The following is a 17,986-nucleotide window of genomic DNA, read 5'->3' on the forward strand; positions in this document are numbered from 1 at the left end:
TCAGACAGACAAATAAAATAAAATAAAATAAAAAACCCACTGCTCCAGTCAGTCTGCACTTAGTCATGTTAGTGTGGCACACAGGTTAATCCGTGATTACCTTACTTTACACAGAGAGGTGATTTATTGATTTTACTGTGGAATAATATGAAAATGGTGCAATTGTCAGGTTAAAATGTAAAGACTGAGCTGAGCTAATCTCTGCAAGTGTCCAGATCCTAACAGCACCTGTGTGTGTACCCATTAACCAGCTGTAAAGCAGTGAGGAGCTGCTGCGATTGAGTCCTGATAAATCTGCAGATTCGCTCATTTTCGGCAACACTCGAGAAAACTCGGAAGTCTCAAAAATCCGCGTCTGTTTTTTCCTGTCAAGCAGCAGCAGCAGCAGCAGGACAGACCCGTCACATGACTGCGTGGATATGAAGATGTATTTCCTAATAGTCTGAGTTGGATTAAAGTCAAATCACATCAGGTCACCAGATTATCGGTGCTGCTTCGCGGTAAGAGAAGTTTGAGGTCAGAGTCCGCAGCTCCGGCGGCGCTTTAACTGCTACGTAGCTAACAGCTAGCATCCAGCTGCAAGCTAATGTGAGTTTAACAGGATGGAGCTCGAAGCCGGAACCCAACACACACACACAAATACACACAGATAATTCACCTCTGGGGCTTTATCTGTTTAAATAATGAGTCAGTGTTGTGGTTAGCTGCATGTATTCGTGATAAACAGCAGTTTGTTTAGTTTATGTGCCTGCGTTGAGAGGCTAGTTCCAGTTTGATCTCTCCCTCCCTGTGGTCGTAGGGGCGGGGTTTCATCTGTTTCAGCCTCGCAGTCTGAGCTATTTGTCTTGTCATGACAGCCATGGAGAGATTAGAGGCTACATCAGAGCTGCAGTCACGGCTGTCATCCTTGTCCTTCTCGTCTTTTCCCGGAATAACATCCAAACAGTCCGACAAGAGACCGCTGGACAGGTGACCTGTTGCTACAGACACTGCTTCGTATTCAGCCTCTATAAGGACTGCTGGTTAGTCTTCCTGCATGTTAATGTCATAACCGTGTAAATGTTCTGATTCCTGCTGTGCTGCTTTACTTCAGGCTCCAGAATACAAGTCTGTCAGAGGGCTTCAGTCAATCCACAAACCAGGCTGATATGGAAGAAACCAAGGAGGATTCAGGACAGCGCTGTGAGGTCGGTAATGCTGGTGTATGCGGGGTGAACTGTCAAAAAGTAGCATTAATCAGAGAGATGCAATCTATTCTGACTTCTTTCCAGTAATATGTGTTATGTGTGTGCATTTTCAGGGTAATGAAGAGGCCCCTGCTGAGCTGGCCCTGGGGGAAGGAGGCGAGGAGAACAACAGCAGTGGGAGCTGTCAGCTGTCTGCTGACATGAAAGGTGAGGACCTGCTGAGTGTGCCATCAGGTCCGCTGCTTTGTTTTCTCACCAATTTGGATTCACAGTTTTGATAAATGTGTCACTAATAACAAGGCTCAGTGTAGTATATGCTCTAAAATGGTAAATCTGCTCTATAATAAGGCTTGTCTAAGCTTCAGAAGTAATTGCGGTTGGACTCTGGTTGAACTAACGTCTGTCTGCTCCATACACTCTCTCAGCCCAGATGCCACCCCTGGATCCTCCGGCAACTTGGACATCTGCTGCCCTGAAGGAGCTCAAGGCGAAGCTCCGAACCGAGAAGGACAGCATGGTGACGGTGTACCGAGGCGACATCATGACGGTTCACGTGCCCACCGTGCCCGAGGCCAAGAAAGTGTGCTGGGAGTTCGCTACAGACGGTTATGACATTGGCTTCGGCATATACTTTGACTGGACTCCGGTGACGAGTCGGTCGATCACGGTGCACATCAGCGAGTCAAGTGATGACGAAGATGAAGAGGAGGAGCTGGAAGGTAAGGTGGTGATTAGAATTTGATCTCACGTGTAGGCCTTTATTCGCTTCACGATTCTCTAAAAGCACATCTATAAAACGCACCGTAATCGCATTTTTGTGTGTTTTCCTCCAGGCAGTATGTTGACTTTGTGCTTTACACGATTTGCATCGCAGGGCCTGTTAGCAATGGTGACGTCGAGAAGGGCTCCAAAAGTCACGCCAACTCCAACTTGGCTGAGATCTTACCCGTATACCGTCAGGACAGCCATTTGTCCGTCCACGGGGGGAGCCACGACTTTCCAGGTGAAGGCACTTACCTCCTAAAGTTCGACAACTCCTACTCCCTTTGGCGAAACAAAACACTTTACTACAGGGTTTATTACAGTGCCTGAGATGCCAATTTATTGCTTATGAATGTATAATTTCCAGAAGAATATTACTCATAAGAACAATGAACTATTTTTGATTCCACACTTGGGGAGAAAAAAAAAGAAATTATAATATAGAAGGTTAAATATACGCAAATCTATTTTTTATCACTACCTGCTTGTGTTGTCACGTGTTGAACTCATGTGTGTGTTCAGTTCTGCATCGTGTGCTTCGGTGTCTTGATGATATGTATTTAAAGCAGCCTTGCATATGTGCCATATTCCCATGTATGCACTGTGCTATTTGGTCAAGTGCCCATCATAAAGCACATATTGTCTCCTCTTGTAACATTTCTCTGGTAGCAGTGATCAGGGAACACCTGCACAGAATACATTTTCCCAAGACAGGTGCTTAATCAGCAGTGCTCTAAAGAAATGAAGTTTGATTTGTCATGTGTTTGTGCGTGCACCTTTTTTTAACCGTTCTGTTGCTTTTGTCGTCGTTTGCTGTATTTATCATCCAGCTTCGTGGCTTAACTTATTGTTTTTTTGTTGTTTTTTTAATCTGTGTTGAATCCAATCATGTGATATCGCAGAATATAATATAAATTCCGAGTACTGACGTCTGCTGTCATAGTGGCGTGTTGGTAAAAGTTGAATGTACTAAAAGCGAGTGGTCACGGTAATCCAGAGTGCTTTTTATGACCCAAATAAAAGCCATCCCTTATCACATAAAGCTCTTATTATGTAATATAGATTCAATATTTACATTTGCCTTGCCCCCCTTTAATTAGCTGTTTTGCAGATAGGCACCAGTACATTTCACCTACATGTATTTTGTGCAGAGGTCTGTGTACGTAAAAATCACTGTTTGTTTTTGGGTGTCCTCAGTGCGTCGGACATACTTTGTATTCGAGCGTGCTTTCTTCCATCCTCTCTGTAAAGCCGATGCTTCTGCAGCATTCACTTGTGCGCATGTTCCCAAAGAAGTCACAGATATGCCTGCTAACGTATACTATGTAAAGCAACCGATTCAAGGTTTCCCAGCTGTTTGCTGTACTGTACCTTCACTGTAAGTTATGCTGATGGCATTTGTTCCTGAGATTTATATTACACAATAAAATGAAGATTGTCTAATTTGCTTTGTGATTAATCGTTGCGTCGCATTGATAGGTGATTGTGCAAAACTGCAACGTAACTAACTCTCCAAATCTGGCCATTCCACCCAAGAGCTGTCATTTTATAATAGTCTCACTGCACATCCAGGATTAGAAAGCGCTTCAGGATGGTCCCTTGTGTTTCCATTAAATCGTGGCATTAGGGGATTGATGTAATTGTTACAGAGGTGCTGATGAAACCAGGTTTTATTTTCAGCTCTCCCTGAGGGACAGTCACAATCCTAAGTTACAGCTTGTCTCACTCATGCTTTGCTGGATTTCTAAAAAGCAGTAGGACAAACATGTTCTTTAATTGCCCTCATGCGACGCTGCTCCAGATACGGAGCCCAAAAATACTGCATTGTTCAGGTGTTATTGTAAAATCTAGAAGGGTGTTTAGCTTTGCAAGTAGCTGCAGTCAGTTGATTTAAAGCAGTTTTTAGTGTCACACCCTCCCCCATTCTATGCAATATATGCACAAGAGGGAGACAACGTCAGCATTAAATGATTATCTGACAAAATGTCTTTCTTTTCTATAACTTTCATCTATCCAGGAACAATCTAATGTACAAGGGCGTCCTACCCAAAACAGGAAGCAGCACAGTTTGATAAGTTACAGCCGCACTTAAATGATATTTACATAAAGATCAAGAGCGCATAATAGCATCATAAATTTGAAAAAATATGTCACAGGTCATTAATGTCAACAGTGTGATCACACAGGGTGAAGGTGAGTCAGTCATAGCAGGTGTATCTGAATGCGATTTCAGTTTTCATCATTTAAGATTTAAATACATTTTTAAAATATAACTAAACCCATACATGATAAATATAATTGCTACAATTAAAGACCCCTCCACTGAACATCAGGTTTTTGTCCATATTGTGTGTTTATATTCTGGACAATACGATCAAAATAAGCAGTCAGCACCACAACTGAGCATCTCCACCTAAAAACTGCAGTGCATTGGTGATCGTCTTAAAAACACAGACTCAGACTTCCAAGGTTTCATACATAATTAACCTGAAGAACCCAGCCTGTTAACTTGCAGGGTTCAAACCGTGTGGTTTTGTACCGCTGGGTTCAGTGCTTTGGGAGGCACAGAAGATAACAGTTTTCAAAACTTCCAGTGGGGCTGCATCTCTAAGTAAATAAAATAATATATATGAAAATTATAGACACATTGGCTTTCACTCCATTTTGCCTTCCATGCCTGATCAGTTGCAGGACTTTTTTTAAATCATAGTTGACATTTTTGCTGTTTTCAGGCCTAAAATCAACATGGTCGCCTATAATCAAACACCACATGGCATTTTTACAGAAAGAATCTTCTAAATATTATATATAAGATTGGGTAAAATTGAAATTGAAAGCTATTTATAAAGATATTGTAGTAACACTGTCCACACTTGACTCACACACTACTTTATATTAAATAACTCAGAAAGCCTTGGAGTCTTGCCAGTCTTTTCTTCAGGAGGAAATGACATCATGTGGAGCAGGTCATGTGATCTGGAATCAACACACTTCTTTGAGAGATGTTTTTGTAACGGGTAACTTAGTTGAAAGTGATTTCTCAGACACAGATACAATTTGTTATTTTCCATATAAAAATTGATAGATTGCCAAAAAAATACTTGTCATGATTATCTCATATCTAATAAAAAGAACACAATCAAAACTGTTTTTGAATAAGCTCAACGTAGGGTTGTTGAGCTAATTTGAAGGTGGTTATTAAATTTGGACGGTTATTTAGTTGACAGTTTAGTGATATGCAGTCATTTTTTTTTTATTAATAAGTGATTGTTTCCAAAATTAATATTCATGGAATTTGTAAGGACAGGATCATAATGAACATAAAAGCTTTTTTAAAAACTTTTATTAAAAATGTATATAAGATATATCCCATGGACTTCAAAAATCCCTCAATTATATATTGACCCATATGGTTTGTTTTTATTGCTCATCTCAACAAATCTACAAAATACCTAACAATAAAAACAAATGTCAATTTAGACAATCAGTAAAAATGAAATAACAACAAATAAGATCCCAAACATCCATCAATCCATTATCTATACACCACTTTATACTTGTAGTCGAGGGTTTTAAAAAATTAGTAGGTTCTGTCGGAGGATCTCAGGCAGCAATCACACTCATTTGATTAAAAAAAAAACTAACAAAGCTGGGAAAATCTGGCAGCAATCATGCCAGAAAACAACATACATTTAAAAAAAAAAGTGGGCTATTATAATGCTCAAAACAATAAAAACTGCTAAAAAAAAAATAATGGGAAAAATTAGTGAAATCATGTTTTTTAAAAACTAATTTAAATACAGTAACACTGTAATTTTACAGTCAACTATTGGAAAAGAACAAATTACATGAATACAATTTTTTTGATGTGGGCTTTATTTACAGGATTATAGTTTAGGCCTGTTGTTTTGTAATTAGCATGTAAATCAGTCCCTTTTTTGTCAATTTTTGTTTGTATTATTTAGCTACAAAACAAGGAAAGCTTGCAATATAATAGTAAATTACTGGAAAAAATAAACCCTTTATTTACAGCGTGTTTTAGGGGTTAAATCAGCAACCAGAGAGGGACTTTTAAAGGCTGTATTAAAGGTAATACAGAATTTGGGGACCACGGACCCTTCTATTTAATATTTTTTCAACTCACCTGTGCGCGCGGCCTTCCCGCTATATCACTGCTCTGCGGCCTCACCTGCACGTTCTCACCTCAGCCAATCAGAGGCCAGAACGGGGCTCCACGTTACACCGGAGATTTGCAGGTTAAACCGTGAAAACATGACAGGGAGCCTCAACTTTTACGTCCTCTGGTCTCTTTGTGACGCTCCTCGACAGTTCATCAGGTACGTTGGTGGAGTTTTACACCTGGAGTAACTGGGTAACAGACATTAAAACTCCTCCTCTGGGTCTCACGATCCCGCAGCAAAACTAACCGGCGGTGCTTTCAAGTGCACATCCCGCTGCCTCTTCCCAAGCTGCTGGTCATCTTTGGTCTGGGGGAGTGGAAATGCAGCCAGACAAGGATCTCTGCAGAGGTTGTGGTCAGTGCAGAAGCTCAGAAAATTGGAACTCTGTCCTCTCAAGTAAGGTAAGTAGGAAAACTTAGGACGCTTAGCTTATAAAAACCGAATGTCTTCATTGGTAGACCTGGTTTGATCTCAGGTGTCTGACCTGGGAGGGTGACTGGAGCTCTGAAATTGCCACAGTGGCTGCAGAAAGAGGCAGGAGAGGAGTTTATGGCAAGATACTGCTCACAGTGTGTGGAGAGGTAAGAAATAATTGCCCCTGTTACTGCTTAGCATCAGAAAAACTACCATTAGTATTCTAAAACCTGCACTGCATCTCCTGTAACTGATAATAACATTGGTCATAGCTGAATTCTCCAGTCTCAAAGAGCTCTATTCATGGGATCTCGTGGTTGATGTTATATATAGTGCTGTTTCCGTGTTTTGTTTTCTGAAATGACTTGCCACAGGATAACACCAGTGTCTACAGCAGCACCCCTCTGCTTCAAAGGAAATGTCTGTTTCCAGAGAATCACAATGAGACTGGCCAGTCCAGCACACTGCAGCAAAGCGATCACAATGAAACGGTGAGATATACAGGGAATCAGCAGTTATCCACGTTTTTTTTCTGTTTGTTTTGATGTGTCACAGCTGTTTATGTAATGCTAATCCTTACAGATAACTTCCCAGTCATCGCAGCTGGCCGATAGCGTTTGCTATGCCGAGATCCAAGTGAATAAAATCGACACCAGTGGCTCCACTGCAGGAAAGAAACCTCCACTCTGGCCCACGGTGAGTGTCACACTTAACAATATGCACTGCCTGTCTAGAGAAAAGTTGCCACCAGGATTTATCTAAGCTAATAGATAACAGCCTTCTATGTGATAATTACTGCAGTGATGAATATGTTTCAGCTGTAACAACGTATTTAACCCTAGATAATTCAGTGAGGAGCTCCTCATTTCTTAAACAGCCATGTTGGAAGACATGTCCTGTGGTCATGGAAAGGATGTTAATCTGTCTCAGAAGGGTCAAATTATTGGCATCAAGCAAAGAAAAAAACTAAGGATATTTCTGAAACTACTAAAATTAGGTTAAGAACCACCCAATCCATTATTAAAAACTGTAATGATAGTGGTGAACCATCATCCTGGAGGAACAAATGTGGTGGGAACAAACTCAGATAATCGTAGGAAGTCAACAGTAGAACTCACGGCTATTTTTAATAGTGAAAGTAAGAGAATTTCCACACACACAATGTGAAGGGAACTCAAAGGATTGGGACTTAACAGCTGTGTAGCTCTAAGAAAATCACTGATCAGTGAGGCTAACCAAAAAAAAGGCTTCAGTTTGCTATGGAGCATAAAGATTGAACTCTGGATCAATGGAAGAAAAGTCATGTGGTCTGATGAGTCCAGATTTACCCTGTTCCAGAGTGATGGGGCATCAGGGCAAGAAGAGAGGCAGATGAAGTGATGCACTCATCATGTCTAGTTTCTACCAGCCTGTGGGGGTTAGGGTTATGATCTGGGGTTGGTCAGGTTCAGCAACGTTTTGTTCCCAAAGAATGAGGTCAGCTGACTACCTGAATATACTGAATGACCAGGTCTTTACATCAATTAAATTTTTCTTCCTTGATTACATGGGCGTCTTCCAAGATGACGATGCCAGGATTCATGGGGCTCACATTGTGAATGATTAGATCAGGGAGCATAAGACATCATTTTCACACATGGATTGGCCTCTACAGAGTCCAGACCTCAGCCCCATTGAGAGTCTTTGGGATGTTCTGGAGAAGACTTTGTCCAACTCTTCCATTATCAATACAAGATCTTGGTAGAAAATCAATGCAATTCTGGACAGAAATAAATGCTGTGACATTGCAGATGCTTATTGAATAGATGCCATGGTGAATGTGTGCTGTTTTCAAAGCTAAAAGTGGTCCAACAAAATATTAGTATGTGCAACTTGTTTTTTGGACGGGCAGCGTATTATTGCCTGAATATGAGGCAAGTAACTTGCCAATCTGTGGTGTATGCTCTCTCTGATAGGATAAGACCCCCAGACGTACCGTCATTAGTAAGAGAGGCCGCCTGACGTGGAGCTCTGAGGACATGGACAGTCTCACGGAGGACACAAACCAGGCTTCGACGCCCAAGAAAAGGAGGATGTCCAGGATGAACAACCAAGAAGAAATGACTGTGCAGATAAAGAACGAGAACAGAGAAGGTCAGGATCAAAAACTTGCCAACTGCTGTGGTGACGTCTGACTGGGTTTTTGACAGAGATTCTGATCAGTTTCAGCATGTCCATCGAAGCGCTGGAGTCACACTATGTGTCTGAGTGATGCTGATACGGCCGTCCTGATTGGAGGAGAAACCTCAGATCAAAACTACTGCATAGACTCGCTGTGGAAGCTCGAGTTAGGTCAGTGGGGTTTGGTTACAATTGGATGGAAAATGTGCAGCACTAAAGGACGAATTAAGACAAATCTGAGATTTAATGCATTCCTACATGATGGTCTCTTTTCAGACAGTGACTTCTGGTTCCCGATGAACTCCTGTGCCTCTGGTCCTCTCCCACCGTGTGCCCGAGGACACTCTGCCACCTACGACCCAGACTCTAAGGCGGTCTTTGTGTACGGAGGCCTGAGGGAGGGTCAGCGCTACAGCGAGCTGTACATCCTGAACACTCTGACCTGGAAGTGGAAGCTTGTCACTGTGGGTTTGTTGGAAGTCACTAACATACTGTACTTCACCATCCCTTATTTGAAATGCATGCACTTGTATGTGAATATTAAAAAATGTGCTTATTTTTTTGGAATTTGTCTTGTGGATTTTCGTCCTTTTTAAGGCAAAAGGGAATGTTCCAAATCTGGCATATCACTCTGCGGCTTTTTATAAGACAGAGCTTTTTGTCTTTGGCGGTGTTCAGCCGAGTCACTCCTCTGGGGATAAACCCTGCAGTAATGCTCTGTATATCTTCAACCCGGAGTTTGAACTCTGGTACCAGCCCATTGTGGAGGGGGACAAGCCTCTGCCTCGGTTTGGGTCAGTCTAGTTTGCGCTTTATTAAATTCACAATAACCTAAATGCTGCCTTAATTCTCACAAACAGCATGTTTAATAAACAGGCACTCAGCCACACTCCTCTCTCAGAAGTTGGTCATATTTGGTGGACGGAAGACTGCGGCCTACCTGAATGATCTCCACGTTTTAGATCTGGGTGAGATGAAGATTCACTGACTGCCTTTGGTGATGTTGTCTCCAGGTTTGATCTGACGGCTGCATTTTTTTCTTCCCCGAGTGCAGGATTCATGGAGTACGCAGCTGTGATGTGTGCGAACATGCCACCACTGCCTCGAGGGTGAGTGAACAGCTAATCAACCTTGATAAATGTCATTGATGTGGTCATCTGGTTGTGATATTTGCGGCATGTCAGACAGAAGTGCATTTGAACATTCATCTGTTTTCACCCAAAAATCCATCTATTATGTAGTGAGAAAGTGATACCACAGTTTGGCAGTGCTTGATTTTTGATTAACATTAAAAATTGCCTACATAAGGATGTATTAAATATTTAAAAAGACTGACTTTAGAATAGTAATGGTGAAGATTAAACCCTCTTATATGTAAATGGACAGGTTTCATGCAGCCCTTCCAGTTTCAGACAACAGGATTTTAATCAGTGGAGGCTGCAGTGCAATCGGAGCTCTGCAGGATCTTCATATCTTTAACACTGGTGACTACTGATCTTTTTATTAATGTGTGACTCGTGCCAGTTCAGACTGTGCATACATGATATATAAAGCTAAGCCACAACCTGTAATCCAGCTTGGATCATATTCGTTAAATAAGGCTGACACTTTTGGCTACATTTTCATCTACTTTTGCATCCTTCCCCCCCTCAGATACCAACATGTGGAGCTCAGTGGCATCTCCACTGCTTTGCTCGAAGCCTCGTGCTGGACACAGCATGTTAAATTTGGGCTGCACCGTCCCAGCAGACACTGAGAAGCAGGAACGGAGTGAAAATGTCAGTATTCAGTGCACATTGCTGGTGTTTGGTGGGTCGGACTGCTCCGGTGCATTCTACAACGACACAGTCAAGTGCACAGTGGAGATTCCTGGTGACAAGCGATCCCATTTAAACAACTGCAGATGATGTGATCTGATGGGACGGAAGAGTGCATTTCTCTGAAGGAGTGTTTGTTTTTCTGATGTTTTATTGTGATTTTTCTGTCCTTACTGCGATTACTTTATTGCATGAGTCTTAAACAATCATTCATACTTTCACCACACATGCAACATTGTGCAAACACTGAGCTCAGTGGTTTGGTGCTTTGCATAGCAAATCTCAGCTTGTTTTTACACATGACTATGTCACGTTGCCCAAATGTCAGCATGAATTTGAGGGTCAAGTGCTGCACTCAGTATTAAACATGATATTTCATTAACAAAATGCTAATAAATATTTTTAATTCAAAGTTTCCTTGTTATTTAAAGTAACTGCACTGGAAAAAAGATGACTTTCAAAGCATTTTATTTAACAAACTCTGCATAAAGCTACTGAGCTGTTTTTTTTTTTTTTTTATGCCCGTAGCTCAGGAGGTGTATCCGGTTGGCGAGATGGGTGGCTCACTTTGAACGCTTCCATCTCAAGTAAAGTTTGATTTAACCTTTTGATTGTTGGAAACTGCTCCATATCCACATTGAACCTGTAGAGAGTAAGAGCAGAGCGATCATGCTTCTCTATGTAGAGTTCAGAGTCTGGAGTTACAGGGTGAAGTTTATGTAAACAAAGAGGCAAAGACATGCTACAATGATCAAATACAAAATGTCACAAAGCTATAAGAAACGTCTGATTACATACCTCTCTGCGTTGTAGACTTGTGGGACCAAACAGGTGTCTGCCATGGAAATCTGAAGAGAAAAAGTGAGTAGGGTGAAAAGTCTCGGCTGTATGTCACCCAGTTGTGGCTCTTTGATGTCACAGTCGTGCTCTTACCTCGTCCCCTACACAGTATTTCCCAGCGGTTTCCTTTAGAATTGGCTCAAGAGCTGAAGGATAACAAAATATGCATGTGAATTACACTGCAAATATGATTTAGGTGACGATGTGGAAAAAGGGATGCACTCACACCGACCTTGAAAGCCTTGATTAATGAAGTGCTGAGCCCACTGCTCCTTCTCACTTCCTTTCTTCTGGAGCACTGCCAAATTCTGAAACATCCAGGAGTGAACAATTATTGTGAAACTTCCAGCCTGGTGATTTCTGTGAGCCTGAGTGAAGATACCCATTTGAACTGTCTGTTTTAGAAATTATTTTGACTGTTTCCTGCTCTTCTGGGACTGGGAACTTTCTGTGTGAAGTTCGCATGTTCTCCCTGTGGAGTGTGGGTTTTCACCTGGTTATCCGGCTTCCTCCCACAGCCCAAAGACACGCTGAGCTTAACTGGTCCATTTTAAATGATCTGTAGGTGTGAATGTGAGTGTGTTTGGTTGTTTACAGGGTTTCTGCAGAAATCAGCCAGTCAAATGTAATGTTTTTTAATCCCATTTTAATGCTATATTGGAAAAAAAATTGATGCTATGACCATGAACTCAACAAATTACACGGGTTTGTTTTTTTTGTAAAAGATGATTTTTATATGAAAACACTCCCTACATTTCACTATTTCTGAATCCAGAAACCACCCCTGACCACCCACCGTGTACTCATTCTCTAAAATTCACATTTTCTAGTCATTTTTGCTTGAATTTGCATTTCAACCCTTTCCCAGCTCTCCTCCACCTGGTCCAACCTGCCAGCCACTTTAAAAACATGCAGCTTTTGGCAATTGTATCCGACCAGCTGGAACAATTATCGCAATGCTTCGGCATGTTTACACAGACGCACATTGTTACGGCCCCAGGGCCTTGGTCTTCTACTGCTCTGCTTACAGGTCCCCAGCTGGGCGGAGCTGCAATCACCTAACCAGCCACACCTGGGGAATGCACCAGGCTATATAAGCCAGCCAGCTGAGCCAGAGCAGCCTGCTCTTCTGCCACTGGCTCTGCTTTGCCACTGCCTCTCCTGGCTGCTCCACTCTACATCTCCAGGTAGCCATGTGGTCCTTGGTAGAATTTGGTTTTGTTTTACACTGACAACACGCACTATGCATTCTCCACTACCATCACACATTTTCACACACCACTGATTCTAACTACCACATCCCATTACTATGTTTCCTTTCCAATAAATAATATTTTGTTTCACTAAAACCTTCCGTGCATTTCCTCCTTTGTTGCGGCATCCAAAGCTGGTCGTAACACATATTTGACGAATCGCAGTCTATAATTGGTATATTATTATTGTCAAATATTTTTCTTAAAGGTTGATGCTAGAGGTACGGACCCGTACCCGTAGCATCTGTACTAGAGGTACGGACCAGGCGTAAACTAACCGTGACGTCACCCGTTGGTTTCAACGCCGAGAAAATGAAGCCCGGATTTTGCTACTTCCTGGTCGCCGTTTGGGATTTTTTGAAGCCAGTGACGTAAAAAGCGTCATCAAACAGACTGGACCGGAGAGCAACTCGGGGCAGGATTGGCTGAGGACTCTCTTATCCCGCCCACGTTTTACCGCAGAGGCTTCTGTTGCTGTCTATCAAGTATAGCCACGCCCCCTGGCTCCGCCAACTTTAACGATTTATTAAAAATTCAGTATTGATTTATTTTAAGATCGGCCACCTGATCTCTCATTTTGACCATGAAAACTAACGGGAAAAAAATCCTGAGCTGTAGAAAATCAGTCTATCAAATTTTATTTTCTCAAAAAATGAATTGGGGTCTGTGGAGAAAAAGCTTCTTGGAGCCAACCCTAGCGGACTGCGTGATATTGCAAGTTTTTGACACTTCCGGGTTGGCTTCAATTCTGGAGCCAGATGCTACGTCCACTATACACACGTGGACAAAATTGTTGGTACCCCTCAGTTAAAGAAGGAAAAACCCACAATTCTCACTGAAATCACTTGAAACTCACAAAAGTAACAATAAATAAAAATTTATTGAAAATTAAATAATCAAAAACAGCCATTACTTTTGAATTGTTGATTAACATAATTATTTAAAAAAACAAACTAATGAAACAGGCCTGGACAAAAATGATGGTACCTCTATAAAAGATTGAAAACTATTTGACCAGAGTGACATGATTAACTCAGGTGTGTCATTTAATTGACATCACAGGTGTTTCCAAACTCATAATCAGTCAGTCTGCCTATTTAAAGGGAGACAAGTAGTCACCCTGCTGTTTGGTGAAAAGGTGTGTACCACACTGAACATGGACAACAGAAAGCGAAGGAGAGAATTGTCCCAGGACATCCGAAAAAAAATTATAGACAAACATCTTAAAGGTAAAGCCTATAAGACCATTTCTAAACAGCTTGAAGTTCCTGTGACAACAGTGGCTCATATTATTCAGAAGTTCAAGACCCACGGGACAGTAGCCAACCTCCCTGGACGTGGCCGCAAGAGGAAAATTGATGACAAATTGAAGAGACGGATCGTTGGAATTGTATCCAAAGAGCCCAGAGCAACCTCCAAAGAAATTAAAGGTGAACTCCAAGGCCAAGGTACATCAGTGTCAGATCGCACCATTCGTCGTTGTTTGAGCCAAAGTGGACTTCATGGGAGACGACCAAGGAGGACACCACTGCTGAAAAAAACTCATAAAAAAGCGAGACTGGAATTTGCAAAAATGCATGTTGACAAGCCACAAAGCTTCTGGGAGAATGTCCTTCGGACAGATGAGACCAAACTGGAGCTTTTTGGTAAGGCACATCAACTCTATGTTCATAGACTCAAAAACCAAGCATACGAAGAAAAGAACACTGTCCCTACGGTGAAACATGGAGGAGGCTCAGTAATGTTTTGGGGCTGCTTTGCTGCATCTGGCACAGGGTGTCTTGAAAGTGTGCAAGGTACGATGAAATCTGAAGACTATCAAGGCATTCTGGAGAGAAATGTGCTGCCTAGTGTCAGAAAGCTTGGTCTCAGTCGCAGGTCATGGGTCTTCCAACAGGACAACGATCCAAAACACACAGCCAAAAACACCCAAGAATGGCTGAGAGAAAAGCGTTGGACTATTCTAAAGTGGCCTTCTATGAGCCCAGATCTGAATCCCATTGAACATATGTGGAAGGAGCTGAAACATGCCATTTGGAGAAGACACCCATCAAACCTGAGACAACTGGAGCTGTTTGCTCATGAGGAGTGGGCCAAAATACCTGTTGACAGCTGCAGAACGCTCATTGACAAATACAGAAATCGTTTAATTGCAGTGATTGCCTCAAAAGGTTGTGCAACAAAATATTAAGTTATGGGTACCATCATTTTTGTCCAGCCCTATTTCATTAGTTTGTTTTTTTAAATAATTATGTTAATCAACAATTCAAAAGTGATGGCTGATTTTGATTATTTAATTTTCAATCAATTTTTATTTATTGTTACTTTAGTGAGTTTCAAGTGATTTCAGTGAGAATTGTGGGTTTTTCCTTCTTTAACTGAGGGGTACCAACAATTTTGTCCACGTGTGTATATACAGTCTATGGTACGGACCCGTTAAGGTCACTGAAGAGCTGGCGCCGGTTAACTACTATTTGCTGCACATTACAGGCAGTTTATATGAATGACTTTGACGGCGAACATTGTATAATTTAACCAAAAATACACCGTCTCCTCTCACACTTTAGACAATGTAGTTTTTACGCTTTTAGACGCCGTGTCTAAATTGTTTGAAGTCCAGTTCCTATTAATTAGTTTACCGCGTTCAGTGGTGGAAGCGGCCGACGAACTCCATTGCAAATGTTCCCATTTAATTTCGGACGCTAATTTACAAGATAAAATTAAGGATGTCGAATATGAAACAAACACTCGTGAATGGTGAGGAGCAGCTCTTTAATTCGGCATGAATTTTAAAAAAACACAAACTCGATTTACTGTGATATTGTGAGATTTGTTTGTGGTGATGTAACTTAGCCATTCAACAGAGTCCGCTAACATTAAAGTGACTGCGACAGTGTCTGTGTTGACAGACGCAGAAAATACGTCAGGGTTTTGTTTAGGTTGTTAATATGTAATAGTCTGTCGCTACTTTTGAAGGTAAAAAAATACTTGTAGTTTGCTGGTTGTTAGTTCTGCCATTTGTTTTGTTTGCTGTTTGTGCTTTATTAGAACAGGGTCACGTGAATAAAAAGTTTTGCTATTTTCAATAGTAGTGCTGATTTCAACCCCCAAATGTCCGTGAAAAAGACTGACATGACAGGCTCTGCATGCAGATTCACCTCGAATCAGGAAGCGCCTTCATCAGCGTAGCCGGCTCATTAATATTTATGTCCGTCGGATTACCAGCCAATCACGAAGCGCGTTCATCAGCCGGCTCATTAATATTTATGTAAGGGAAAGTGCCGTATCCGTAGGCCACAGGCTACGGGTACGGGTCTGTATCTGTAGACACTACCTTTCTTAAAAACTGCACAATTTTTATTGCAACTCAAAATCAAATTTAATGATTTTAAATGCCATTTAAGGCCTTAATTTTCACAATCAACTTAATGACTATTAAGGCTTTTTAATGCCATGCAGAAACCCTGCTTTGTCTCTCTGTAGCCCTGTGATAGACTGCTGACCTGTCCAGTGTGCTCCGTGAATCCTCTGGGATAGACTCCAGGCCCCACACGACCCTACAGAGGATTAAGCGGTGTATAGATAATAGATGATTGTTTTGTGCTCACCTGCACAGGCTGTATCCCCGAGGCGATGAGGTCGCTGATCATCCGAACCTGGGCTCGTGTTTTTGGTTCTGCTGGGAGAAGACGAGGTCCTGGTCTGGTCTCATCAATGTACTGAATCACTGCCAGCTACGCAAGGAAAGAATAAACCTTTTAGTAGTATTAAAATTGGTTAAATGAAATAGTGTTAAATAGGATGACACAGATATTCAGACTCACCGACTGACAAAGGGTGATGCCATCAATTTTCACTGCAGGCACTTGCTTCATGGGGTTTATGGATTCAAACTGCTGTGTGTGCTGAAGCATATAGAGAACGTTTGTCAGACTAATACATGAGTTAAAACACATTTTTAAGAAACCTATACCCAAACTGCACATGCATCTATTGTTAATTTAAGACTGCTGTATCCTCTAGCACTTACTCCTTTTATTCAGCATTTGGCTTGCAGCTAACAGTTATTTCAGTTGTCTGTTATGTTATTATGTCAAGAAAATAGTGAAAAAAATGTCAATCAGTTGTTCCCAAAGCTGAGGATGATGAATATTTTTTGTTCACAATCTGAAGATATTCAGCTTACTGTCATGAAGGAGGAAAGAAACCAGAAAATATTCACATTTACGGAGCTAAAAAAAAGAGAATTTAGACTCTAATTGATTACTAAAAATAGTTGCCATTTAGTTTAATAGTTGACAACTAGTTGATTAATTTACTAATAGCTGCAGACCTTTTCATCATGGTGCAGAATGCTAAAATACAATGACTTTCTCATGCAAGTGATCATGTACAGTATGTCCTTCTTGCTTTGATGCAGATATCTTTATACTTTACCTGCTGGCCTCCATCTTGGATCAGATTGACTGCAATCTGGTCATATTCGATTCCTTTAAGAGCGAAAGCTGGTGCACAAAAAGTTAACCATCATCTTCTTGGCATCAGTGACGACGATTTAAAATAACAGCTAAGAAGAATAACTTAATGGCATGACTTACCAATGCGAACTCTCCAAGAGCAGGAGCTTCTGAAGTATCCATAAAGTATAGGCTAAAAATGAAAGCCAAACAACAAGCAAAAAGCATTAAATGAGCTGAAGAATGGACACAACTTTTCATGCACAAATTCACATCCAGTGTCTGAGTTCACCTTGGTCTGGGCTGCCATAGCTTTCTGCTTCTAGTTCTCACTCAGCTACAGTGAATCAACTATTCTAAGTTTTTCTCAAAATCTTCTCCTGCAGCCAATAGGGTGGGCTCCTAAACCCCCTCCTACCTACTCTTTGGTCAATGACTAAGCAACATTTGGGCTTCATATGGTTCACATTAACTCTGTGCGTACAAACTTAGCAAACAGTGGCAGAGTTACTACATTACCTTAGCGAGGGAAGCTAACGACAAGTGCATTTTTGTGTGTTTTTTCAGGAGAAGCTTCACTTTTTGCTCAAAAATTCGTAGTGCACGGCCTCATGTCTCGACGTTTCTTGTGTCTACGCAGACGAAATACAATCAGGTCAACAAAGCTCAGCTAGGACACAGTTAACGGTCGGTGATAGCTGAGCTTTTGGTCACAGTTCAGCTCCAAGTTACATAACTTCCTGATAATAAATGGAAGGACCATGTGGAGGACTGTCTGGCTTTGTTTTCAGCCAATGATTAGTCGAGTTCCGTAGCTAAGGCGGGATTAAGTTGTAAAGCCGCAGAGGATTGGGTAGAATGAACATCAAGGCGACGAATCATGTTTTCGCTCTGCATGGGAGTGCGAACATTCAG

At 41.5% G+C, this 17,986-nt stretch overlaps 3 protein-coding genes across 7 annotated transcripts; 2 read left to right on the top strand and 1 right to left on the bottom strand.

Annotated features, from left to right (window-relative positions):
* The first annotated feature begins 315 nt into the window (after positions 1 to 315).
* Positions 316 to 3,392, top strand: tmed8 (transmembrane p24 trafficking protein 8). Of its 4 annotated transcripts, none has more exons than XM_022193211.2 (6): positions 316 to 588; positions 800 to 969; positions 1,094 to 1,187; positions 1,301 to 1,394; positions 1,613 to 1,906; positions 2,062 to 3,392. In XM_022193211.2, the coding sequence occupies exons 2-6, from the start codon at positions 851 to 853 to the stop codon at positions 2,277 to 2,279; spliced, it is 819 nt and encodes a 272-aa protein (XP_022048903.1). In that variant the 5' UTR covers positions 316 to 588; positions 800 to 850; the 3' UTR covers positions 2,280 to 3,392. The 4 variants fall into 4 exon arrangements, with proteins under 4 accessions (XP_022048903.1, XP_022048905.1, XP_022048904.1 ...); XM_022193213.2 differs by having other exon boundaries at positions 858 to 969; XM_022193212.2 differs by having other exon boundaries at positions 316 to 500.
* A 2,934-nt stretch (positions 3,393 to 6,326) lies between these two features.
* On the top strand, positions 6,327 to 10,933 carry zgc:163014 (uncharacterized protein LOC100038766 homolog). The gene is made up of 11 exons (XM_022193264.2): positions 6,327 to 6,531; positions 6,606 to 6,711; positions 6,919 to 7,035; positions 7,127 to 7,240; positions 8,500 to 8,677; positions 8,981 to 9,168; positions 9,302 to 9,498; positions 9,581 to 9,672; positions 9,759 to 9,813; positions 10,091 to 10,188; positions 10,358 to 10,933. Exons 5-11 carry the CDS (start codon positions 8,563 to 8,565, stop codon positions 10,609 to 10,611), a joined length of 999 nt encoding a protein of 332 aa, XP_022048956.1. The 5' UTR covers positions 6,327 to 6,531; positions 6,606 to 6,711; positions 6,919 to 7,035; positions 7,127 to 7,240; positions 8,500 to 8,562; the 3' UTR covers positions 10,612 to 10,933.
* Positions 10,934 to 10,972: 39 nt separating this feature from the next.
* Positions 10,973 to 17,821, bottom strand: gstz1 (glutathione S-transferase zeta 1). Of its 2 annotated transcripts, none has more exons than XM_022193266.2 (9): positions 17,591 to 17,821; positions 17,213 to 17,264; positions 17,052 to 17,119; positions 16,439 to 16,519; positions 16,223 to 16,348; positions 11,594 to 11,669; positions 11,455 to 11,507; positions 11,320 to 11,369; positions 10,973 to 11,164 (listed from the first exon to the last, which is right to left on the bottom strand). In XM_022193266.2, exons 1-9 carry the CDS (start codon positions 17,618 to 17,620, stop codon positions 11,038 to 11,040), a joined length of 663 nt encoding a protein of 220 aa, XP_022048958.1. In that variant the 5' UTR covers positions 17,621 to 17,821; the 3' UTR covers positions 10,973 to 11,037. The 2 variants fall into 2 exon arrangements, with proteins under 2 accessions (XP_022048958.1, XP_022048959.1); XM_022193267.2 differs by lacking the exon at positions 17,591 to 17,821 and adding an exon at positions 17,364 to 17,524.
* Positions 17,822 to 17,986: the final 165 nt, after the last annotated feature.

Source organism: Acanthochromis polyacanthus, chromosome 1 (genome assembly GCF_021347895.1).
Source record: "Acanthochromis polyacanthus isolate Apoly-LR-REF ecotype Palm Island chromosome 1, KAUST_Apoly_ChrSc, whole genome shotgun sequence".
NCBI lineage: Eukaryota > Metazoa > Chordata > Actinopteri > Pomacentridae > Acanthochromis > Acanthochromis polyacanthus.

Bases quoted from the DNA above. Each gene is read 5' to 3' on its own strand.
- tmed8 (XM_022193211.2), top strand. From the start codon at position 851: ATGACAGCCATGGAGAGATTAGAGGCTACATCAGAGCTGCAGTCACGG. The intron at 970-1,093 runs GTGACCTGTTGC...GCTTTACTTCAG, and splicing joins GACAAGAGACCGCTGGACAG to GCTCCAGAATACAAGTCTGT. The intron at 1,188-1,300 runs GTCGGTAATGCT...GTGCATTTTCAG, and splicing joins ATTCAGGACAGCGCTGTGAG to GGTAATGAAGAGGCCCCTGC.
- zgc:163014 (XM_022193264.2), top strand. From the start codon at position 8,563: ATGGACAGTCTCACGGAGGACACAAACCAGGCTTCGACGCCCAAGAAA. The intron at 8,678-8,980 runs GTCAGGATCAAA...GTCTCTTTTCAG, and splicing joins AAAGAACGAGAACAGAGAAG to ACAGTGACTTCTGGTTCCCG. The intron at 9,673-9,758 runs GTGAGATGAAGA...CCCCGAGTGCAG, and splicing joins TCTCCACGTTTTAGATCTGG to GATTCATGGAGTACGCAGCT.
- gstz1 (XM_022193266.2), bottom strand. From the start codon at position 17,620: ATGCACTTGTCGTTAGCTTCCCTCGCTAAG. The intron at 16,520-17,051 runs GTAAAGTATAAA...TATATGCTTCAG, and splicing joins TCCAAGATGGAGGCCAGCAG to CACACACAGCAGTTTGAATC. The intron at 11,670-16,222 runs GTGAGCACAAAA...TGGATGTTTCAG, and splicing joins CGGGGATACAGCCTGTGCAG to AATTTGGCAGTGCTCCAGAA.